The sequence below is a fragment of the Mytilus californianus genome, unplaced genomic scaffold (assembly GCF_021869535.1).
Source record: "Mytilus californianus isolate M0D057914Y unplaced genomic scaffold, xbMytCali1.0.p SCAF_78, whole genome shotgun sequence".
Taxonomy (NCBI): Eukaryota; Metazoa; Mollusca; class Bivalvia; order Mytilida; family Mytilidae; genus Mytilus; species Mytilus californianus.
In genome coordinates, this window is record NW_026262732.1 from 453431 (window position 1) to 479641 (window position 26211).

Sequence of the window (26211 nt, forward strand, 5' to 3'; positions counted from 1 at the left end):
TTCCCAAACATAATCTACAATCAACATCAATTTTTCGCCTGCTTTGCTATTTTTAAAAATGTTGATAATAATATTTTGGATTATTTGTTCCATTTTAGCAAGTACTCAGGAATTAGATACAGGTGATCAGTTTGGGCGGACTCCTCTCATGTTCTGTGTGTTGGCTGATAGACTGGATTGTGCTGAGTTGTTATTGCGAGCAGGGACCCAGGTTAATAGATCTGACAAAGGAGGTAGAACAGCACTACATTGGGCAGCTCATAAAGTAAGTAGACTAGAATGTGTTTGGACTGCTTCAGGTAATATATTGCACATACATGTAGGTAAGGATATGTTAAAAATGTGTTTATAAAGGGGACGTCTGTCTCTTTTTGTCTAGCCTTCGACTTTTGTCGAAAAAGCGATCCTACATTCCGTCATTGGTGTCGTCGTTGTCGACGGCGGCGGCGTCCACAAATATTCACTCTGTGGTTAAAGTTTTTGAAATTTTAATAACTTTCTTAAACTATCCTGGATTTCTACCAAACTTGGACAGAAGCTTGTTTATGATCATAAGATAATATCCAAAAGTAAATTTGGTAAAAAAAAAAAATCCCATTTTTTCCGTATTTTACTTATAAATGGACTTAGTTTTTCTGCCAGGAAACATTACATTCACTCTGTGGTTAAAGTTTTTGAAATTTTAATAACTTTCTTAAACTATCCTGGATTTCTACCAAACTTGGAAAGAAGCTTGTTTATGATCATAAGATAGTATCCAGAAGTAAATTTTGGAGAAAAAAAAATTCCATTTTTTCCATATTTTACTTATAAATGGACTTAGTTTTTCTGCCAGTTAACATTACATTCACTCTGTGGTTAAAGTTTTTAAAATTTGAACAACTTTCTTAAACTATCCTGGATTTGTACCAAACTTGGACAGAAGCTTGTTCATGATTAAAACAGTGTTCTCCCCAGAAATTTTGGATAGCATCACATTTGGCGTAAACAAATAAACTGTATTTTTTTCAATGTCATTTGTCACATCGCGGCGATGCTCTATTTCCTTAAATATGTTATGTTTATATTGTTCAAATCATAACTGAGAATACAATTAAATTATAACCATGATAACAGTTGTTTCAGTTTATGTTTTCTATATTCATTTATAGTTACAGTATTATTTTTTTCCTCTTGGGCCAAATAAAAATATATGTGTGGTTCCAGTTACCCTACCTACCCAACTAAATTAATGAATGAATGAACGGCCATGAATGAATGGTTTATTATAGTGCAACCTGTATATATACAATACTAAATATCTAGTAAAAAAAAAAGAACTGGTTTTTATATAAAAAGGGAAGAGAAAGTATCATATAGCAATAAAATTTCATTTAAAAAACTTTTTCTTTATCATGTCTATGAAATTCATTGTTTCATGGTACTCAATGAATAAGCCCCAGTTGTTTCTTTATATCAAAATGATATATATTTTTAACAAAGTTAAGCTACTTTAATCAGTATATTGAAACAATGCATTTTCAAAAAGAATACATTTAATAGCAAGGAGATCAAACAAGTAGTCTGTTAATGCGTGTGGAATGCGTAGTTTTCTCTTTTGGGGTCATTTTTCTGTCTACTGTGCCATTTGTGCATCTGTAGTTATAATCATAAAAATGCGGATTTTTGTCATATCTGTCTGGTTCCGATCCGTAGTTTACACAAATATTTCAATGACGGCTGAAGAAAAATTAACGAAAATAAACAATGTTTGACAAGAGCATGAAGAGATTGGGAATGAATATGACGCTTTTAATGCATTAAATGGATGAAACATTAACAAAAGCCAATTATAATCACTTTCTAAAGAAGTATCAAACTATAGTTATTTAGCTCAAAATCAAAATGTTTAATATACGCTCTCGATTAACAAGTAGTACCGAAAGGGAAAGAAAGTAAATTTTTATTTTTTGAAAGTTGTAAAAACATACGACCACACCTCTTTTCTAAAGAGATAAATCGTTTGTATCTTTGAATTTTCATTATGCAAACGTAGATTTCGAATTGTTTTATGATTTCCTGATTACATTTTCTTCATGTCGAAATTTGCGATTGGACCACGTGGTATTCAGGTATTAGTCATGTCACAAGTGTCAGCTTGGGGTATTCGTATCAAAACAGTTATCACCCAAAGGGCAATTAACACCTATTTAATCACTCTAAATTGCCTCTATTGTCCGACTTGAAGGGATTACAATTAAAGGTGATATAATTTTTATGATCACAAGCGGTAATTCGATGAAAGTTCAAAATTTAGGACATGGTTTTGCAATATAGAGAAGAAAAATGGCATCCTCAAAATAATTATAGCGTTGCGGAAATTATTATAGCATCACAGGAAAAAAATATAGCGTCTCGGTGCCGCGACGCTAAAACGGCCTGGGGAGAACACTGATTAAAAGCTAGTATCTAGAAGGAAATTTTGGGAAAAAAAAATTCCAATTGCAAAAGTAGGCGAGACCTTGGGTTCAACGGAACCCTTAAGAATTTTTTATATGATATACTTGCCTTACTTTATATGGCACACTAAATTATTTAAAGGCTTTCTGTGAAATTGTTTTTAGATGATCACTGGTGAAAATGAGTTTGTTTACATTATTGAAATATGAGGAATTTATATCACTTTTGTTTTTACATCTTTGGTGGCCAAGTAGTCTTAGAAGTTTATTTACATGAATCTCTAGCCTGTCAGATTTGAGGTTTGGAGTTCTAACCGATCTTAATTGACAAGAACTGACAATTATCCTGACAAGGGTCTTTTAGTCTCCTCTACCAATAAAAACATGCCTCCTTGATATAGCAAATGTTGCTGAAAGTGGCGTTAAACACAAACAAACAAATATTTACATCCTTGTCTTTTTAATGGATCATGTTGTGCACTACTTATACATTCTTTGCAGGTTCTAACAATTCTTTAATAAGTAATAGTCAACTTAGGCCACCCTTAAAAATTCTTTGTTTGATGTTGCCTACACATTCCTTGTAGGGTTGGGTAGGTAGTTTGGGATTATTTTTTTCTTTTTTTGGCTGACAACATTAGTCACATGTTTTAGACAAGAAAACAACCTTAGAGCAGGAAAAATCATTTAAAAAGAAATTGAACAGATTTGTGCCATAGAATATTTTGTGTAGGCTGCTTTTTAGTTGGGTAGGTAGGCAACATCAAACAATTTAAATTTTATTTTTGGCCTTATCATATATTATACAATGTTTTTTTTTTTATTACAGGGCAATAATCGATTGCTGAAGTTATTATTATCCAAGGGGGCTGACATCAAACAGAAAGATAATGAAGGTCAAACAGTTCTCCATCTTTGTACACGACATAAATCTACAAAATGCATGAATTTGTTACTACGGCAACTGTCCCCAGGGGAAATTGATGATCAAGACAAGAAAAAGGTATGACAAGAAAACAGTATGGTAAATTTTTATCTGTTATTCTTTTGATTAAAACAAGGTGGCTCATAAGGCAAAAAACAAAGAAAGAATACAATGTTTTAATTCATTACAAGAAATCAAGAAAAAAGTGTATTAATTCATGACAAATACTTGAAAAAAAGTAAAAGCATAGGAAGAGCATTTTTATTTCAGATTTTCATCTTAAAATACAAAGTGAAACTTTTTACATTGCACAAACATTCACATCACTGTAAGCCTAAGATTGGCCTAGCACTGGTTTGAACAAAATTCTTTGCTAGATGATTAGATGCCAATTGTAGCTTAATATCTGAACAAGGAAATAGATCTCAAAATAGGCTGACTTTGTATTTTTTAACTTAGGAAATTAATTAGTGTTACAACTACTGTCAGGAAAGGGTAAACTAACTTAACAAGAATTCCATCTTAAACTTAAACTCTGATGTAGCTTATTTGAAAATGTTTTCTTTTTTAATTTGAAATGTTTAAAACTTGTAAATGTGATGATAAAAAGAAAAATTCTGAGAGAAATATTTTTTCCCCTGAAATTAATTTGAAATACATGAATTTCAATTCCATGTAGACAATGATGTTGTTAACAATGAAAAGATATAGTGGTCGATATACATGATATGGATATATCAACAGGTACTCCAAATCACATGTTTTGTTACTTTATTTAACTGTTCAGTAATGCTACTGTACTAATAAAAAAAAAAGAAGCAAGTGATACTGAAGCTACAATGTAAATTTATAAGTTCAAGAGAAACCGATAACTCCATGGCAATAAAACGAAGAGACAACTATCGACAAAACACTACACACAAAACTAATACTAAGCAACACAAACCCAACCAAAACCAGGGGTGATCTCCAATTCCAAATCCCCCCCCCACCCCCCACACACACACACACAACCATCATACTTTCTTTAAGTGATGTTTGCTTGCCGAACATCCAGCATTCTTTTTTTTTTAAGTTTGTATACATCAAGTAGACATAAAACCATAAATGACCCTCAACTTATATCAACAAATAACAATTCCCTTCCCCCTCTCCCTCTCCCTCATACATTTAAATGGAATAGCCCTCATTTAAATATCATATATTGCAATACATTGTGTACAGTAAATTTGCTGGTTAGGACCATGTTCTGTATAAAGTTTGTTATCAGAAGGAATGGTCAATGGGATGCCAATTTAGAAGAGCAATATTCAGTGTACTGGTGTACTGAGTAAACTGCACATTTTACTTGAAACACAACAATTTTACCTATGGAATTAGATTTTAAAAAAAATTCATAGGAGATAGATATGAAGTATTTCAGTTGTAATTTACATAAGAGTTAAATATGAATTTCATAAATATTAAATGTGCAATACATAGAATAATTAGTTAACTATCAGTTTGAAAAATGTGTTTGTATATAATGTTCTGTTTTATTTCCTTTCAGAGGACAGCTTTACACTGGGCAGCTTCCTATGGCAATGTGGAACATGTCAAACTTTTAATTAAGCAGGTAAGATGGGAGAGGAATGGTAAATTACACTTCAAAACAGTAGATAGTGTAGCAAAACAGACTAGACTTACATACTGGTAAACAACATCGCACAGGCACTTGTAATTGATGAATTTTTGCAATGAGTTTTCATGGAAATTCATGTGTAGGACTCAGATGTGTGATGGGGACACCGTAGTGCGATGGCCTTTGCCGAAAGTTGATGATCTATATAATGAGTGATTGCTACTATAAAATCTGCAGATGTGCTATCATTATGAGAAATTGATTTTTTTATAAGTTAATTTATATGTTTGCATTCATTATTGTCCATAAAACGCTTACAGCATTTCAGAGGATATGTTTGTGTATGGTTGAAATAAAAAAAATTGTTAAAAGAACTATCATTCTGGAATATGCCTGTTTACCAAACAAAAAAGGATTATTGATAACCATATACTGTTTGAATATCATCTGAGAGTACCCTGCAGTGCTAATATGAAAGTTCATCTATACTTACGTTTATCTCTTTAATCAGTGTTTGCAACAATTGAAGTACAAGAATATATTTCATATTATGTACTATGTCATTGTTACAGGTTCATACTAAATGAGTGATTGTCCTATTTGATTTTGCTACATACTTTAAGACGATTTACTTAAAAACCTGAAAAGCTGCTTCTAATAAACATATTGACTTCTACATCGACATATAAACACGAAAACATTGAAAATATAGTTTATGTAATCCATCACACTTCAGCGTTATTATCAATGCAAAAAAAAACACAACTACCTGATTAATTTACAAAAAAAATACAGAAACAAATAAGATAGACAGCAACCAACAACAACCACTGATGAGGCTTATTGATGAGGCTAAGCAAATTTTGTCTGCATTGTTATTTTTTCCTTTGCCCAAAGTTGTTACAAGTGTCAAGCTTAAATTGTTTGTTAGTAAAAATCTTTAAAATTTGTTCTTTAACTTTTGATATATTTCTTTTTTTTCAGGATTCAAACATAGGTATACCTGATATCGAAGGTAAAACTCCTTTACATTGGGCAGCTAGCTGTATGGATCCAGAAGCTCCTAGTTGTGTCAGACTTATATTGGTAAGTATTTTGAAATGTAAACCAATACAATCATCAAGAAGGTGGAAATGTGGAAATTTTTTTCCAATCCTAAATTAAAAAATTTGATGTCATGTCCAAGTTCCTTTTATAAATACTTGAAAAGAATTGTTTTTGCTATCACATGATTTTAAATTTTCTAGCTCCTGATAGTATCGTAACCATGCCTTGGATAAAAAAGAATGGTTGGTACTTTACTGTTAAAGTGCTTTGATTTGAGGTGTTAGTAAATGTTTTTGAATTTCAACTTAAATTAACACCACAAAATGCCAATCTTTGTATAAGAGTTTTACATGTAATATTCCACCAATACAAACTGTCTGCAAGGATATATTACATGTATTTATGATTGCTGATACTATACATTTTGTAGATGCATTCCCAACATAGATTTACAATTTTGCTATATTTCTAGGAAACGACACCGACTGTTATAAACTGGCCAGACTATGAAGGGAGAACAGCTTTACATTTAGCAGTGGCTGATGGGAATGAATCTATTGTAAAAGTGCTAGTAAGTCTGTAGTTAGCACCATTTGCTAGTAATGACGTTAAAGATCTAAAGTATTTGTTGTTTGATTCCCAGTAATCATTTATAAAAAAGCTGCAAATAATTTTTTTTCAAAACAATTTTCAGTTTTCAAAACTTATCATAGGAAAATTCAGAAATTTCGAACATCTCAGTAATATTTAGTTATTGCATAAAAGAAAAGATTGGTATCTTTTGAACAGGAATCGACAGATTTAGAATAAAGTATTAATTATAAAAATAAGATGTGGTATAATTGCCAATGAGACAACTCTCCACAAGAGAGCAAATGACACAGAAATTTACTACTATAGGTCACCGTACAGCCTTCAACAATGAGATGAACCCATATTGCATAGTCAGCTATAAAAGGCCCCGAAATGACAAATGTAAAACAATCAAATGAGAAAACTAATGGCCTAATGTACAAAATAATGAATGAAAAAAAAATATGATACACATGCAGAAACAAACGACAACCAATGAATTACAGGCTTCTGACTTGGGACAGGCACACACAGAATGTGGTGGGGTTAAACATGTTAGCGGGTGCCCAACCCTCCCCCTAACCTGGGACAGTGGTGTAACAGTACAATATAAGAACAAACTATAAAAATCAGTTGAAAAAGGCTTAACTCATCAGTCAACACAAACTTTAAATGATTTGTAATACTGTGGATTCATTATTATTCGTGGAATATCAATTTCAGTGGATTTCATGGGTAAAGGTGAACCACACATTTATATGTTCAACAAAATACACATTTTTTGGCAAAACCACAATAAATCAAATATCATCAAACATACAATATTTGGGTTATGATAATTCACAAAAATGATACCCATGAAAAATAGTGAACCCACAGTATATCACCAAAATCCATATTGTTATGTTTTGTAAGATGTTTTAATTCCTTATATCCTCATCAATTCAAAATGACACTAGCATATGAATTTTTCTTTTAATATAATTAAAATGACAAGTATTCCCATAAGAAAATAATAACCCAATGAAAGAAATCAAATCGTATGAAAGAAAATACAATTATAATGATTAGAAAACTATATTTCAGATTTCTGTTGTAAACAGTAATATATCTGCTTTAGATAATATGTTTAGAACACCTCTTCATTGGGCTGCAGTTTTAGGTAAGAAGCTTAACACTGGTTTCAGGAATAGTGGGTAAGTTAATAAGTTTCAGTTTCTAAATGTTGTCTTTACATAACGTACAGTCAAAGGGAAATAACTGCAGTAAAAAATGAAAAAAAATTGTTAAACGCAACACCTTAAAAATTGTCGAAACTCATGGTTTCAAATGTTATGTTTAAAATTATCTTTTCTTTGAAATTATATGTACTTTTTCATTTAATGTTGTATGTTAGCTTACAGTCAAAGGGAAATAACCGCAATATAAAATGCAAATATTTTGTCAAATGACTAAAGGAAAGAAAAAAGTGAAATTTCAGTCACATTTTCATTTAAACCATTGATTTAGTGATGAAAGAAAATCCTCATGATTAAGCTGTATTGAAATTTGTATCTTTTCTTAAACCGATAGAATTTATTTTCTAATAAATTTTACAACATTACTTGAAAAAGCAAAATTTAAACCTGGACACTGCAAATACAAATATTGTGTTAATTTATTCAGGTTTAAAAAACACACACTCAAAATTAATTGCATTATATCTTGAAAAAAACTTGAAGTTGCACATACAAAAATTTGGTTTTACAATTATATTTTCTTTCAAAATCTTTGAATTTTTTTTTTCATTGGTCTGGACCTGCCAGGTGCCAGATATAATATTTGATTTGATATGATTTAAACAAGCATTGAAGGTCTGTCAGGTGACGTCTTCCTTGCACAATATTAAAAAGCTCTTGATCTAAAACTTTAAATATGTTGGAATTTTATATCTATATTGCAGGTCACTCAGGAATTGTTTCCCTGCTATTAGACAATGGTGGAGATTATGCTTCTGCAGACGCAAATGGTGCCACGCCCCTTCATTATGCTGCTCAAAATAATCATTCTGTAAGTTTTGTGTTATTATATTTTACTCGAGGAGTGAGAGCTATATTGTTGCATTCACTTTGACTATCTGTTCTTTCGTTCTTCAGTTTGTCCATTCCTCCTACAAATATGTCCCTAACATTTATCTCAGCTAATAACAAACAAAAAGACTTCATATCTGGTCTGCAGCCCAACAATGATGTGTTGTAATGTGTGAGGACTTTTCTATTCTGCTAGACACTGACTTCCTGTTTTCTAATACTTTGAATTACCAGATGGAGTATGTTTAGCATGATAACACATGTGTTCCGGACCATATGAGTATTTGGACCATATGCGTATGGTCATGACCATATAAGTATTATATTCGTTTGGTTATTAACGGGCCAGACCATATCAGTATTAAGACTATATAGGTATTTTTCAAATAAATTCTAACTTCCTTTGCAGGAGCACACACCTCATTCACCAAATCCAAACCGGCACAAGTAACTAACTGAATTATTTTATCTTTACATATTGTCCGAATCTTGGTGTATCTGTTATCTTGCTTTCGTTAGAATCAATTTAGAGCGTTTTATCTTGTCCACTTTTTTGTTCTGAAGTGAATCTGCAGCTGTTTTGAGCATGTTCCTCTTTTTCTTTTTTCTAAGCGTTTAAATTATTATTTCAGAGAAAAAAAAATCTTCTTATCTCAACGTATTTTCATTTAATTATTGGGTTCTTTCTCCTATTCATACGATTTTTCAGTTATGTTAAGATCGTATAAATTAGAGCAGGAATAGATTAGATAACTAAAACCATTTGATATATTTAAGAAATTTTGATTTAATAAAATCACGAAAATAAAAGTTTAACAGGCTTTATATAAGAAAAGAAAGAGGGTTCAATGACCAAAGTTCATGTGAGTTAAGCAATTGACTCCTTGTTTAACAGTTCATATAGATATTTCTTGTAATTATACCCCGCTTTAAAAAAGTGGGGGTATACTGTTTTACCTCTGTCTGTCCGTCAGTCCGTCCATCCGTCCCATGAAAATTTTTCGTCGCATTTTTCTCAGGAACTACAATACAAGGATTTCTGAAATTTGGTTTCAGGGTTTATATAAATCGGCTATACCGTGTGATGTGTTTTCAGATTCATCACTCAACAACTTCCTGTTTACCGAAATATTTGGGCGGGGGTATCATCAGTGCTCACAGTTTCACTTGTTTTCATATTGGTTTCGTACAAATGTAAGGACAAATCAATAACCATGTAAAAATAATTTTACTGTAATTCTTACTTGTAAATAAAATTCACTTTATTTCATTAATTATGTTACAATGATTTCAATATGATTGAATAGATAAAAAATTCATTTTAATATGGAAACTCTTAATTTATGGGACACTTTTTCAACATTTTTTGTTTCAATTAACCGCAACATATGAATATATATATGCAGATGGTCATGACCATACGCACATGGTCCTAATACTCATATGGTCCGGAACACATGCATTTTTGTAAGAATTGATATCATTAAAGATTACACATCACCTAATTATTGTGCTACTCAAAATAATCATCCTGCAGTTGTATGTTATTGTGATAATACTTATTGTAGATAAAATATGATGTGGGGTATAAAAAACCATAGATAAAGCGTAACAAAAAATGCATTTAATGCTCTCTACCGGTATATGATTTTCAATATTAAACAATTACAATCTTATGTCAATGAAGGATATATTAAAAACACTACAGAAACAACAGTTGGTAAAGGACAAAGCACCATGATCAAATGAAAAAAGGTGGGAAGAAACAACAGTTTCAAAAATATTACAGATCAAAATGAATTTAAACAACATGAACCCTACAAAAAGGGGGTTGGTGTCCTGGAAAAATAAGCAAGTCCTTCTGCATCTAATAAATCATTTCCTATAGAAGTTCAATTATATTTGTATTCATTCATTGATGGATGAATTATAGGATACAGTAGCTGTGTTCCTGACATACAAGATAGTAGTAGATGAACCAGATGTGGAAGGAAGGTCAGCTTTTATGTGGGCGGGAGGGAAAGGTGCTGATGATGTGGTCACAGTTTTCTTACGGTCTGATGTAGATATTCAACAAGTTGATAAAAATGGTGGCACAGGTTAGTATAATGATAACTATATGAATATGAGTTGGGGATGTTAGTCAATCAGAAAACAATCCAACAACACAAAAAACATAAGGCATGTTGATGTCATCATGTTGTCTTTAATTTATATTAGACAAGTGTCTACACAATATGTTTAGCACTGAATTATCCTGAATATAAACAAACTGTGAATAAAATTTAAAGAAATGACTACCTAAAGCCAAAAATACTTGTTATAATTGAAAAAAACTAATGATAAAGAAGTTCCCTGCTTTGAAAGGGCACATTTGTATGTAATGAGGTGAAACTATAGGTTTTTGAATTGGGGTTTTACCTTTAAAACAAGCATATTGACTAACAAAATGAGGAATGAATGTAATTAGGTTAATTTTGCATATTGTTAGATTTTTGAAAATCAGATAGTTGACTCGTAAAGCCAGAGCAACCAGATTTTCTCCAGGCTTTTTGTGTAAATTCTATTTTTTTATGCCCTTGCCATAGCGGAGGGGGCATTAATTTTTACCTTTGTCAGTATGTCCCGAAATTGGTTTCCGTTCTCTAACTTTAGTTTGCCTCAACCAAATGTTATGAAACTTATACACAATGCTTATTACCACAAAACACAGATCAAGTATGATTTTTGGGTAGTGTCACTTCTGCTGTTCTTGAGTTATGTTCCTTTATAACTTTATATGCAAGCAGGGGCATCATCTGTGTCCCATGGACACATTCCCCATTTATTTTAAATGATCTTGACATGTCCATGTTTCATTGAACTAGTTATTAAGGCCTGTTGATATCCTAAGAAAATGATTAGGTTATATTGTAGCTCATATTCATGATTAAAGCATTGTAAAGTCTGGTTAACTTTTGCTTCAAGCCTCTCTTGACTTCAATTTTTTTTTATACACATGAGAAAAGAAAGCATGGTACATGTAGTATATATAGCAAGGATAAAAATGCTGCTGCCAATTATTACATCACTTTGATAAGAAAAGATGAAACAAGACATATTAGAAATTTGTTTTCAATGTCCTTATAGTTAATTGGCATTGGAGTTTAGGTTTTTTCATTGGATGTCATGAAGTAGTAAACCAATATGTTAAGAAAACATCATGCCATTGGTTCAGTTGTCATTGTTCATGATGTTTTGAACCAATTTCAAACTTTTGATAACACTTGAAAATATTACCCAGAATGCATTAGATTCTTAAATTTGTATCTTATCTTTTCAGCATTGCACGCTGCAGCACTTTCTGGTCATGCTTCAACAGTCAAGATATTACTGGACCATGGTGCACTGATTGATGCTCCAGACCTTCTCAAACATACCCCATTATTCAGGGCCTGTGAAATGGGCCACACAGATGTGGTTCAGACTCTCATAGATTATGGTGCTCGGGTTGATGTATTGGACCATGATGGCAGGTCTTCTCTACACTGGTGAGCTAAATACACTGTTCTCAGAACATGTGTGTAAATTAAAGTAAAATAGGCTACCTGTATTCTATTTAATATAAAAGACTGTTTTTTAGGCAAAGGAAACTTTACAAGAAATAATTGAAAAAAAATCATTTTTCTTTGTGTAAAAACATAGAAATCATTTACATTTAAAATATTGGCATTGATTTTACAAATAAGAAACTTTTAATATATAATGTTGAGAATAAATTTGAGTGCCCCAACAGAGAATTATTTGTTATCATAGTCCTTCCAGAAAAAGTACAAAAATCGATGCTTTCATCGTTACACTTTATCTAAATACATGATTACTTTATTGCATGACAAGAAAATGGCACAGTAGTGGAAAGAGTATTAAATGTTTCAGTAAATAACTCACTGTCAAGCTCAGTGATGTGACAGTGTCCATAATTGCTTGTTCTTGTCCTTGTATCAGATTTTGTGGTCAAATCTTGCTCCACTTATTAATGTAAATCTTTATCTTAACTAAGGCAGTTACTTTGATTTCTTGAATATGTGCTTCTCTTTGTTGTATAGGTAAAAAAAGAGTTATCGCCACAAATGACGACAACTACTAGAAACTGCCCACTATAGAAAGATTTATTTGTTGCTATATAGTTTAATGATAATGTAGTGTTTTTGTCTCTCATTTTAGGGCAGCGTTGGGAGGCCATGCATACATTTGTCAAACTTTAATCAAATATGGTGTGGATCCAAACTTCAGGGATCATAATGGGTAAGATATTATTGATATATAGAAATATGGAGATATCAAAGATATGTAGTGTGTTTTTGTAATTTTATTTTGTTAATCCATCTTTTTACACGCCCGTTTACGGGACGTATTATGGTATACCGTTGTTGGCCGTCTGTCGTCAACATGTCGGACAATAACTCAAAAACACTTTAACCAATCTGCATGAAACTTTGGTGAATAGTTTATATCTATTGACGTGAGCTCCCTTTCGTGTTTTATAAATTTTAGATTTTATGTTTTCGAGTTATGGTTGTTTTATTCATTAAAAAAGGGGGATTTTCCAGTTTTCGGACAATAACTCAAAAACACTTTCACCAATTTGCAAGAAACTTTGATGAATTGTTTATATCTATTGACATGAGCTCCCTTTCGATTTTTATAAATTTTTTATTTTATTTTTCCGAGTTGTGGGGCTTTATTCATTAAAAAAGGGTGATTTTCCATTTTCGGACAATAACTCAAAAATGCTTTCAGCAGTTTTTCATGAAACTTTGGTGAATTGTTTATATCTATTGACATAAACTCCCTGTCGATTTTTATAAATTTTAGATTTTACTTTTCCGAGTTATGGGATTTTATTCATAAAAAGGGGTGATTTTCCAGTTTTCAGACTATATCATTAAAGTGCTTTGAGCAGTTTTCATGGAACTTTGGTGACTGGTTTATATCTATTAAGATAACCTCCCTTTAGTTTTTGTTAAATTTCTGATTTGACATTGAGAAGTTATTGAACTTTATTCTTTGAAAAAGCGACGGGCGTATCATGCGCTCATGGCGCAGCTGTTTATTTTAAATGTATGTTTATCTTTATTAATTGCTATAAAATTTCTTTGTAGTTCTTTAAATTCATGCAAGTTGATAAAGCTTTGATCAATCTTTAATGCATGTTTTTGTCAATAACATGTTTAATTTGTTTATTTGACAATAAAGATTTATAATTTCTATTATTAAATTATTTACAGGACAGATTTGGGTCATTGTGTTGCCTGAAAAATTCCTAGTACTGTAAATTCAGAAATTATTGCGATTTATTTATTAATGCCAAAAATTTGACAGTAATAGGTTTGCATTCATCATGTTCATAGTAGTGAGTTTACTTCTGACATAAAATTTTTGCACGTAATTGTATTAATTAGATTTCACATTTTTGCCGGAAGTCAAGGATTTGAAATAATAAATTAATTTCAAAATTGATGGTAATATATTGCTGCATCTACTGTGGATTCATTATTATTCGTTGGATACCAATTTTCGTGGCTTTCGTTGATACTGGTAAACCACGAATTCAAATGGTCAACGAATTACAAATTTTCTTTAGGCTTTGTATCCAAGGTATGGCAAAACCACGAAATCAAATATCCAGGAAAATGCAAGTTTTCCTCAATCCATGAAAATTGATACCCACGAAAATAAATGAATTCACAGTATATAAAATCTTTGTGGTATAGCTATAGACTTTCATGAAAACTGTGAAGGATGTTTTGGAGATAAACAGGTGTACAAAAATTTTGAGTTATCCTATTCAGAGCCAAAATTTCTGCTGAAAATTTTCACTGGTGTAAATTTTATTTGTGTGTGACATATAAAATGAAAAAGACTTCCTTTTGAAATACACTTTTAGTGGACAGAATGTATTCACTACGTCTAATTTCACAGGACATGTACTGTAAATTCAGAAATTTTTACATGCTTATAGTATTGTGATTGTTGAACAATTGACACAAATGCAAGATTAATTATTGCAATATCATGAAATACCTCATAGAAATAATGCTCTCAAAATTTAGAGTGTGTGTTTTTATTTTCAAACCTATCCCATTGCAAAAATGTTTGAATTTACAATGTATAGATCAATCTGTTTTTTTTTGTTTCTTCAGACGAACACCTCTACAATGTGCAGCTTATGGTGGCTATGTTAATTGTATGTCTGTTTTAATGGAACATAAAGCTGATCCTAATGATCAAGACAATGAGGTATTTTATTTTTTGACAGGCTGTTCAATTTGCTGATTATACTTAATTAGAGAAATTTTAACCATAGTTTCCACAAATCATAATCATCCATTAAAATTTTGGTGGTTTAATCCTGTATTTTTGAACAATTGGCTCTTTTCATACAAAAAAAATATTTGTGATTAGATATTATTATAAATTCTACTGAAATGTTCATGACTTAAAAGTATTTTTAGGGAAAAGTTTTTTTTTCAATTTATGTTGCATTAAAAATTTAGAATAGAAATGGGGAATGTGCCAAAGAGACAACAACCCGACCAAAGAGATTCATAGTAACATTACTATATTTATAAAGGACAACAATGTTTCAAATTTTTGCGTTGTAGTTTTAAAATTGAGGGCAGGATTTTGTAATTGACACAAGAGTCAATTTTATGACACTGAAATTAAAGTTATAGAACTGTAAAAAACATACAAAGAGAGATAACTCTAAGTCAGAAATTGTGAGATTTGCATCTAGCTTATCTGTGAGAAAGAAAAAAACATGATTATTCCCAGAAAAGTCCTGATCAGTAACTCATTACAGAGGTACCCAGACAAAATTTGTAATCTTGGTAAAAGTATACAGCATTTTGGCAATAAAGTTTTGTTTAAATGTTTGAAGAAAAAAACACCAACAAAAACCATGTGATAGCACTCAAGTTACATATTGTTTTGTGTGTTTCAGGGAATGACAGCTCTACACTGGGCCTGTAGTAAAGGTCATCTTGATGCTGTAAAACTTCTGATGGAGTATAGAGCATTTCCTAACCACATGGAGTTTACTGAAGATAGGTAAACATGAATTATTATTGGTTTCAGATCATGTAACAATTTGCAACAAGAGAATAATAAACACAGAAAAACAGTAAAAAAAATAAAAACAAATTTTGGTAGTAATATTAATAATAAATTTTGTAAAAGTAAAGACAAGACAATCAGTAAATGTATTTATTTGTAAGTATCATATCTTGATTGAAAAAATTGGGGAAAAAAGTTTATTGTTTATTTTGTCATGTTTGTATAGAATAGGTATTACATTTTTGTCTTTGACAAATAAACAAAATAAAAAAGTCATATAGAATTAATTGTTTGGTTCTCAGATGCTTGATTATTATTTTTGATGTGAAGGGCATTTATTGATATGTCTAGCAGCAATTTATAATTAGGACTGACATAAAATGTGAATCAAATTATACAATTTCCAGAAAGAAAAATTTCAAATTTATCAAGAATTCAATATCATTTCTGTGATGAGAGATTCAATTGTCATATGTTGTATCACAAGTAACCTCAAGCAATCACCAAAACAGCAAGGTCAGTGATTTTGATTTGCAAAAGTTTAACCTTGAAAGAATTAAAAGGAGTGTTATTTTTATAGGTCAGTTTTGTTCTAATCTGTCATCAATGACATGTAGTTGATATTTTTTCTGTTGAAGCAGTGTCTGTGAATCAGAATAATTTCATGGATAGTAATAATTCATGAAACTGAAACCCCAATGATATTTTAACCTACAGAGAATATAACTTACACATACTGGAAACCATGAAAATTACTCCACATGAAATAAAGTTTAGAGACCAAAACCACACAAAAAAATGTTTCTACAGTAGTTAAAAGATGATAATTGGTCACTTCCTAAACATCTATATAACTTGTAGAATGTTTTATAGAGAATTCCCTATTTGCATGTTATCTCCTCTATCAGACATGTATGCATTTTCTCATGTAAGACATATCCATTTTTTTTCTCAGAATTTCTAGTTACATCTTTAATATTAGAATTTTTGTTTTAATGAAATAAATTTTCTTTCCTTACAGGTACACTCCATTGGATTATGCTTTGATGGGTGAGCACCATGATGTGGCCCAGTATATGATTGAACAGGGGGCACTGTCGATTACGGGTATTCAAGATATTGCAGCTCTGAAAATTCAGGTACAACTTTTTCACTTTTAATTGATGATACAATCTTAGAATAAAAAAGGTGGCCATAAATTAGTGAAATATTTACAATATAATAAAAATCAGTAGTTTCAGAGCTGTTGTATTAAGTATAATCTGTCATTAAATGTAACTGTTGATTCAGATTTGGATTCAGATAATATTGAAAGAAAGAAAATCAAAAATATTGACCATTTTTGCTTCCATTGTAACTAAATAAGTTAAAGTCTTCTCCCTTGTTCGTAGAACCATTAAAAAAATTGAATTTTGAATCAAATCATTAAAATCTGCCGGGAGCTGTTGATTTGATTTCTTTGAACAGTAAATAATTTCCCACAATATTGATGGAGAGTAAAATCAAAAGTGTTGATTGTTTTTATACCCCTGCTTTAAAAAAGTGGTGCTATACTGTTTTACCTCTGTCTGTCTGTCTGTCTGTCTGTCCATCAGTCCCATGAATATTTTTGTCGCATCTTTCTCAGGAACTACATAAGGATTTCTGAAATTTGGTTTCAGGGTTTATATAAGTCAGCTATACCGTGTGATGCGTTTTCGGATTCATCACTCAACATCTTCCTGTTTACCGAACACTTACATCATTTTACACATGACATCCAAGTAGTTGAAAATTGCGTCGGGGGTATCATCAGTGAGCAGTAGCTCGCAGCTTCACTTGTTTGTCTTCCATTGAAACTAGATAAGTTAGAGTCGATCTCCCCTTATGTGCAGATCCATCATAAAAAAAGTGTTTAGTATAATTCATTATAATCTGTCAGGAGCTGTTGATTTTAATTTCTTCAAACAGTTAATTGATTCAGATAATATTGAGAGAAAGAAAAATCAAAAGTATTGACTATTTTTTGTCTTTCATTTAAAATAAATAAGTTAGAGTCATCTCCCTTTGTTTGTGTTTGCAAAACCATAAAAATATTTGAAGTATAATTAATTATATCTGTCAGGAGCTGCTGATTTAAATTTTATTGATTACTAAATGGATTCACATTAAGTTGATAGAAACTAAAATAAAAAATATTGACTCAGTGTTTATGTCTTCCATTGAAACTAGATAAGTTAAGAGTCTTGTTTGCAGAACCATAAAAAAAACTTAACAAATGAAGCATAATTAATTGTAATCTGTTAGGAGCTGTTGTTTGAATTTCTTTTAAACAGTAAATGAATTCTGATAATGACATTAGAAAGTAAAATCTAAAGTATTGACTGTTTTTGTCTTTCATTGAAACTAGGTAAGTTAGAGTCATCTCCCCTTGTTTGCGGAACCATTTAAAAAAATTGATGCCTGAAATATTTTTCATTATAATCTGTTAAGAGCTGTTGATTTTTAAAAGTTCTTTGATCACTTAAAGGTGTTCAGATTGTATTTTGATTTAAATTTCATTGATCACTAAATGGATTCACATTCTGTTGATAGAAACTAAGATAAAAAGTATTGACTATTTTTTGTCTTCCATTGAAACTAGATAAATTAGAGTCATCTCCCCTTGTTTGCACCACCATTAAAAGAATTGAAGTTTGAAGTATAATTCATTATAATCTATCAGGAGCTGTTGATTTTAAGTTCTTTGATCACTTAAAGGTGTTCAGATTATATTGTTAAAAAGTTCAGTAAAAATATTGACGTTTTTTGTCTTCCATTGAAACTAGATAAAGTCAAAGACAAAATCAATGTAGGACTGAAGTGCTTTCAGATCTGCCAAGGCTGTCCTTTTATCTCCTTTTGTCATGTTTTCAAAACTTAAAATCTCTCTAATTTAATAGGAAGCAGCTTTTAGAATGCTCTTATATCTTCTATAATGAGAGATGCTTAATAACTTCTTGAAAACTATGAATTACCTTAGGTTTCTAATAAAAAGAAGAAAAAGCATTTTGGTAGATCAAATTTTAAATGTTTTTTTAAAAAGTCAATGATTTATGAAGTTTCCAGTAATTGATCATCGATGATGACTTTAAGGTCGAAATATTGAGCTAATGACACAATAAAAATGTCTAAATATGTGATTAAAATCTGAAGTGTCCTTTATTTAAATAATCCTTGGATTTTCCCTTTTTAATGTAAAATTTGTGTATATGACATATGAATGTCTTCATTTGTAATAAATGGTTGATTCAGTTTTTACAGTAAAGTGCAATCAAATTAGAGTTCTATTTTTTATTGTTGGAGATTAGTTTCATATGATGAATCAATCTTTTTATATAATCTTGTCCTTGACTTGTTGTAAAATCAAGTACCAATAAAAATGGAAAAAAATGAAAGATTTGTAGATCAGATTTAAAAGTAGTAAAGTCAATAATTTATGATGATTTAATGTAGGAAATTTTTTATAACAAAGATTTCATAACTTGGATACTGGTTTTTAATGAGGTTTTCTTTTGAATGTTACATTGTATGAAAAAAGTGTTTGATTATTATTAATCTTTCATTTCGATGTTCTCCTGGAAGTTGTAAAAATTACCATTGAAAAATTTGACATTGGAACAAAATGTGAATTTTGATTGATTCTAATCATTGTAGGATTACTAAAGATGTGAAGTTACTCTGGTTGTTATTTATGTGTCTTTGACCTTAATACTGTAAGTTGAATTTGGGATCAAAGTCACCAATAATTGTTAATATGCTGTCTTTTTTAGTCCGCATTCAGAGGATTTCGTGTCAGGAAGACATTCACTGAAAGAAAACGATTGCTGATGAAGCATGAACAGCTGAAGAAAGAAGCTGCAAGGTTATTATACTTTTGATATTAATAGACATGATTATGATTATACAGTGGTTGTCGTTTGTTGTTGTATATCATATTTGTTTTTTGTTCATTATTTTGTACATAAATTAGGCTGTTAGTTTTCTCGTTTGAATTGTTTTACCTTTGTCATTTCGGGGCCTTTTATAGCCGATTATGCGGTGTGGACATTGCTCATTGTTGAAGGCTGTATGGTGACCTATAGTTGTTAATTTCTGTGTCGTTTGGTCTCTTGTGGAGAGTTGTAATCATACCACATCTTATTTTTATATGATAGAGGACTATCAAATTAATTATACCCCTGCTTTTAAAAAGTGGGGGTTTACTGTTTTACCTCTGTCTGTCCTTCCGTCAGTCCATCCATCCATCTGTCAGTCAATACGTCAGTGCGTCCATCCCATGAATATTTTCGACACATTTTTCTCAGGAACTACTTGAAAAGGATGTCTGAAATTTGGTTTCAGGGAATATATAAGTAAGTTACACCGTGTGAAGAGTTTTCAGATTCATCACTCAACAACTTCTTGTTTACCGAACACTTGTATAATTTTACACACGATAGCAAAGTTGAAAATTTTCGTCACATTTTTCTCAGGAACTACTTGACAAGGATTTCTGAAATTTGGTTTCAGGGTTTATATAAGTCAGCTATACCTTGTGATGTGTTTTCAGATTCATCACTCAACAATTTCCTGTTTACCGAAATATTTTCGGCGGGGGTATCATCAGTGAGCATTAGCTCACAGTTTTACTTGTTAATGTTTGCTTTACATTTCCAATGTTACCGAGAACCTAAAACATTAGTTGTTTATATCCAAATCTTTGTCTCTGATTTTTCAAAGAAATCAACATAGTTTAAACGCAGACCTGGAAGTTTAAAAGCACACTGGGAAGAGGACCCCATAATGAACTGTTACGCAAAAAGAAATATCCACATTACCGCTTGATCAACATGGGAAGCGGGGTGACAGGATAGTTTATTGGTGTACCTGCTATTTGTGCAAAAGTTGGCTGATTGCAGGATAAAAAATACAGTTTGAATTTAATTTTTACAAATGTTATGGCATCAAAATTCTGTTCAAGCAAATTTTGAAATTTATGATCATATGCCATAAGATGAGTTTCCAATGAATCAGTTAAAAACTTACATGCAGGGATTTTTTTGTTGTCTGAAAAAGTTGTATTTATAGACGAGACATAATTTTTTTACAGAAAACTATTTTTTTTTTATCCTTTTATTTAATTGCAGAAAAAGAGCTGTTGAAGAGACAAGAAAGAAGGAAGATACAAAGCATAAAGAGGAAGTAGAAGAGAGGCAAAGGCCAGCCTATGTTGATAAAACTCTAGTCACTGTTACTCATGAGCCAAAGACTGAACAAGTCTTTGCCATGAGTTACATATCTGCCAAAAAGTAAGTTTGTTTATTAGGACTAGTCACTGTTACTTGTGAGGCAAAGTCTGAACAAGTCTTTGCCATGAGTTACATATCTACCAAAAAGTAGGTTTGTTTAACTTTATTAGAACAAGTCATTGTTACTCATGAGCCAAAGACTGAAAAAGTCTTTGCCATGAGTTACATATCTGCCAAAAAGTAAGTTTGTTTATTAGGATTAGTCACTGTTACTTGTGAGCCAAAGTCTGAACAAGTCTTTGCCATGAGTAATATATCAGTCAAAAAGTTAGTTTGTTTATTGTAGTAGTTACTGGTACTTGTGAGCCAAAGTCTGAACAAGTCTTTGCCATGAGTAATATATCAGTCAAAAAGTAAGTTTGTTTATTAGGATTAGTCACTTTTACTTGTGAGCCAAAGTCTGAACAAGTCTTTGCCATGAGTAATATATCAGTCAAAAAGTAAGTTTGTTTATTAGAACTAGTCACTGGTACTTGTGAGCCAAAGTCTGAAGTCTTTCCCATGAGTAATATATCAGTCAAAAAGTAAGTTTGTTGGTTAGAACTAGTCACTGTTACTTGTGAGCCAAAGTCTGTACAAGTCTTTGCCGTGAGTTACATATCTGCCAAATAGTAGGTTTGTATATTAGAACAAGTCACTGTTACTCAAGAGCTAAAGTCTGAACAAGTCTTTGCCATGAGTTACATATCTGCCAAAAAAAAGTTTGTTTATTAGAACAAGTCACTGTTACTCATTAGCTAAAGTCTAAACAAGTGTTTGCCATGAGTTATATATCTGGCAAAAAGTAAGTTTATAAACCTCTAGTCATTGTTACTTATGGGCCAAGTTCTGAACAAGTCTTAGCCATGAGTTATATATCTGCCAAACAATAATTTTTATGATAAAATTTTGCACCTGTTATTCGTTAGTTAATTAAAATTCAGGGTCTCTTCACAAAAAATCTTGCAACCAAAATTGATCGTAAATTATACTGAAATGTTCACTACTTACAAGTATTTTTTCTTGTAAGATTTTTTATGAAATGAGTTGCAGGAGCCCTTAATGTTTCCTATATTAATTGAATTTGAATCATTGTTACTGGTGTCAGATCCAACATCATATCATGTTTTAAGGGTGTAGTCTAAAAACTATAAGCTCGACAGTAAATACAAGGTTATCTGAACTTTAAAAATGGTCAAATTGATTTTGGCTCAACTCAGTGTAATGTTGTACACTGTCTTGTCAAATAATCTTTATTACTAGGATATTGTCTTCATTCTATTGATTAGGGCTATTCCATTAAAATGTATGTGGGAGGGTAGGAAGGGACTTTCAAAATATCCCTACAACCAAGAACCATTTTTTAGATAATTTGGCATAATGGTAATAGACGTGTACTGAAAAGAGACCCATGACCCACATTCAATAATTAAACTTCCCTTCCTACCCTCCCACATACATTTAAATGGAATAGCCCTTATTTGGCTGTGAGTTGATATATTGACCAGAGTAACCTCCCTTTTTGTATACAAATATTCATTAATATTTTACCTAATGAAACAAGTTAAATGGTCTAAAGTTACCACCTTAACCTAGATTTACAATGGTAATATGAGGCAGGCATTACCTGTGAAAGGGGACGAAGTCTATATAAATTATTTTTTTTAATTCAAACATATTTTATGTTCTAAATCTGTTAAAAAAGAAACGGAAATACCGTAACGTTTCCGATTTTGGTTCTGTTGTTAGGGATTTTAGTTGTGACGTTATTTTAGTTATGACATCATATTTAATGTAAACTGACAAAGAAACGCTATCATCAGGTAACGTTTTTTCATATCAAAGAATAATTAGAAATGAAATTGTTATTGTGTTCCTTCCTATATTTTACTGGACTGATCAATATATATTTCACTCAAAGTCTCATGACAAACGAGACCGGAAGAAGGAAGTAGATTTCTGCGCAAATGCGGGAATTAAAAAAAGTTACAAAGAAAAAGTTAACGATTTTGAGTTCATTAGTACAATGAAAATTTCGGGAAATTTTCCCGATTTTTTTTTTTTTTTTTTTTTTTTATTGATTTTTCTACTGTAATAGGGGACTTCGTCCCCTTAATATAATTTCTTATATATTTTCACAGGTAATTATAGCCTTAAATTTTCTAAGTCAGATTGAGTCAATATTTTATATTTTTCATTATTATAATTTGTTTTTAAAAAAAATTACTTTTGAGATTGTGTGGTTGGGATATTAAGTTTCATCAACTTAGTCAGATTGCTGAATCCTACTGTAACTAGGCTTGTTGTTCTAGACTTTGTAGAAATATGATTTATCCTCGAATGTACTACTAGTATATTTTACACTAGTTTACAGTTTAACACTGAAACTTGGTATAACATTTCATTTTCTTGGTTAAATTTTTAGGCTATGCTATTTACTCTTCATGACTGACTTATTTGATAAATAATTTACTTGAAGGTATGAAAATTAATAACAGTCTGTATATATGGTAAGAGTTTTTAGATTTGTGCATGAAAAACGGCATGTCAGTTAGTTTGGAAGGTTTGGGACTGTCTTTTGCATGGATCCTTCCGCTGGTAAACGGCATGTCAGTTAGTTTGGAAGGTTTGGGACTGTTTTTAGCATAGATTTTTCCTCAGGTGTTTATTACTTATATTGTTTCGAATTCTGTATGCATATATACGGTTTCTGAATAGGTTGATAAAATTTGACAAACCACACATTCATTAAATATGTCTCGTGTAATTCCTGGCCATATCCATTTGGAACAGTGCAATCAGCAATTTCTATTAAATCATTAGAGAAACAGATTCTACAATGTAACCAGTTAAGTACAATTATATTTACCTACTTTCGATAGTTAAATTTAAAAATTTAACTATTTTGATGGATAAATATTATAACTTGCAGGGGTATTTGGTAAAATCTTCATGCATATAAACTGGTTTAGATCAATTTGATAAATATGTGATCAACCAGATATTGATTAAATTAGGGTCTACAAGCTTTCCTGCCAAATCTGTTTATAAATCATCCCCAGTCATTATCAATATTTTTCATTGAATCATTTTAGAAACCGATTCCATTTCTTTACCAATAACATAAATTATATTATATGATTATCCACAATCAATACTTAAATTTTTGAAAATATAACTCTCTTGAATGAGGGTCGTAATGGGGGTACTTTCATGACGAATGACGGTAAAAAATCTTGCGAAATGACGTTAACGGTAATTTTTGGTGCATGACTATATAAAATGTACATTTTCTTTATGATGATAAAAAAATTGACTGATTTTGACGAATCACGTTAAATTCTTTTCAAAAATAACAATAAGGGATAATTATTTGAGACCTCTGACAAGGATATTGTGACGAATCACGATAAAATTTTAACCAAGTTGACACTAATGGTAGCCGAAAATGACCATTTGACACCTGACGATAAAGGGCATTCCTACCCTCTTGAAGGTGATTACAAATTACTCTCAGAATCATATTTCAGACATATTGTCTTAAAAGTCTTTTCATTGTAATTTGCTGTTTTGAGTTGAAGAAATGCCTGTGATGATTTTGGAATTGCAAAGGGGATAGGTTTTGCCAAATTTAAAATAAACACTCTTTTTGAATATTTATAGCGTTTATATTTGTATGCAAAATTCTTGAAATGGTAATAATGAATCCATGTGGATTTTGACCCTTATTCAACAACAATGAACAATAGCAATAGTTATATATAATGCACATAAAAATCTATGAATTTACAGTAATATGTTTGGTGGTTTGAAAATGTTACTATCATTGTGGTAAAAATTGTTTACTAAAATTTCCTAAATGTAACCTCTAGGCTCCAGCCTTTTTTTACTGTTCAGGTATCAACTGTAGATGGTGGGGGATATGTAAGAATTAAAATGAGAAAGTTCTGTATCTTAAATGGTAAGGGAAGAATTATATCCCCTTTCTTATTCTCATTTGCATGGAAGCATATGATATTTATATAATTATTTATGCTGACTAACATTGTCATGTAAAGAGATTTTAACTCTACCACATATATTTCCTTTTTTAAGAATATAAATATCCTACTTAGTGAAATATAAATTATAGATTTCCTACGGTTCAGTTGTTTTTGGAACGGTATTCTAAGTTTCACAGAGTGAGAGACTTTATTTTTTATGCCCCCGCTGTAGTGGAGGGGGCATTAAGTTTAACCCTTGTCTGTCTGTATGTCCCGTAATTGGTTTCTGTTTTAATGCCCCCGACGTAGCAGAGGGGGCATTAAGTTTTACCCTTGTCTGTCTGTATGTCCCGTAATTGGTTTCCGTTTTTATGTCCCCGCTTTAGCGGAGGGGGCATTAAGTTTTACCCTTGTCCGTCTGTACATCCGTACATCCCAAAGTTGGTTTCCGTTCTCTAACTTTAGTTTGCCTCAACCAAATGTTATGAAACTTATACACAATGCCTATTACCACAAAACACAGATCAAGATTGAATTTTGGTGGCGTCCCTTTAACCGTTCTAGAGTTATGCTCGTTTACAAATGGAAAAATTGCTGAATTTTTTGTTTCCATTCTCTAACTTTAGTTTGCCTTAACAAATGTTATGAAACTCATACACAATGCTTATTACCACTAAACACAGATCAAGTTTGAATTTGGGTGACGTCACTTTTACCTTTCTTGAGTTATGCCCCTTTACAAATGGAAAAATTGCTGTTCCCTAACTTTAGTTTGCCTCAACCAAATTTTATGAAGCTAATACACAAAGCTTATTACCACAAAACAAAGATCAAGTTTGAATTTAGGTGATGTCACTTTTACCTTTCTAGAGTTATGCCCCTTTACATATTGAAAAATTGCTGAATTTTTCGTTTCCGTTCTCTTACTTAAGTTTGCCTCAACTAAACAATGCTAAATGTTATGAATCTTATACACAATGCTTATTTCCACAAAACTCAGATCAAGTATGAATTTGGGTAGGGTCACTCTTACCGTTCTTAAGTTATGTCCCTATATAATGTTACATGCAAGCTGGGGCATCATCTGTGTCCCATGGACACATTCCCCATTTATTTGGCCAATAAGATAGCATGACAGTTTGATTTTGACAAGTATGAAATCTTCCCTA

At 31.3% G+C, this 26211-nt stretch overlaps 1 protein-coding gene across 3 annotated transcripts in view; it reads left to right on the plus strand.

Moving 5' to 3' along the window:
* The window catches only part of LOC127710421 (inversin-like), an 87430-nt gene that overhangs the window by 12453 nt on the left and 48766 nt on the right, over nucleotides 1-26211 (plus strand). For all 3 annotated transcript variants that reach the window (XM_052216244.1, XM_052216246.1, XM_052216245.1), the window contains exons 4-18: nucleotides 99-265; nucleotides 3268-3441; nucleotides 4913-4978; nucleotides 5969-6070; nucleotides 6504-6602; nucleotides 7691-7766; nucleotides 8547-8653; nucleotides 10607-10772; nucleotides 11996-12203; nucleotides 12877-12957; nucleotides 14856-14952; nucleotides 15659-15765; nucleotides 16793-16910; nucleotides 19563-19654; nucleotides 20919-21080. In XM_052216244.1, coding sequence (XP_052072204.1) covers nucleotides 99-265; nucleotides 3268-3441; nucleotides 4913-4978; nucleotides 5969-6070; nucleotides 6504-6602; nucleotides 7691-7766; nucleotides 8547-8653; nucleotides 10607-10772; nucleotides 11996-12203; nucleotides 12877-12957; nucleotides 14856-14952; nucleotides 15659-15765; nucleotides 16793-16910; nucleotides 19563-19654; nucleotides 20919-21080 — 1822 coding nt within the window. The remainder of the gene's footprint in view (nucleotides 1-98; nucleotides 266-3267; nucleotides 3442-4912; nucleotides 4979-5968; nucleotides 6071-6503; nucleotides 6603-7690; nucleotides 7767-8546; nucleotides 8654-10606; nucleotides 10773-11995; nucleotides 12204-12876; nucleotides 12958-14855; nucleotides 14953-15658; nucleotides 15766-16792; nucleotides 16911-19562; nucleotides 19655-20918; nucleotides 21081-26211) is intronic.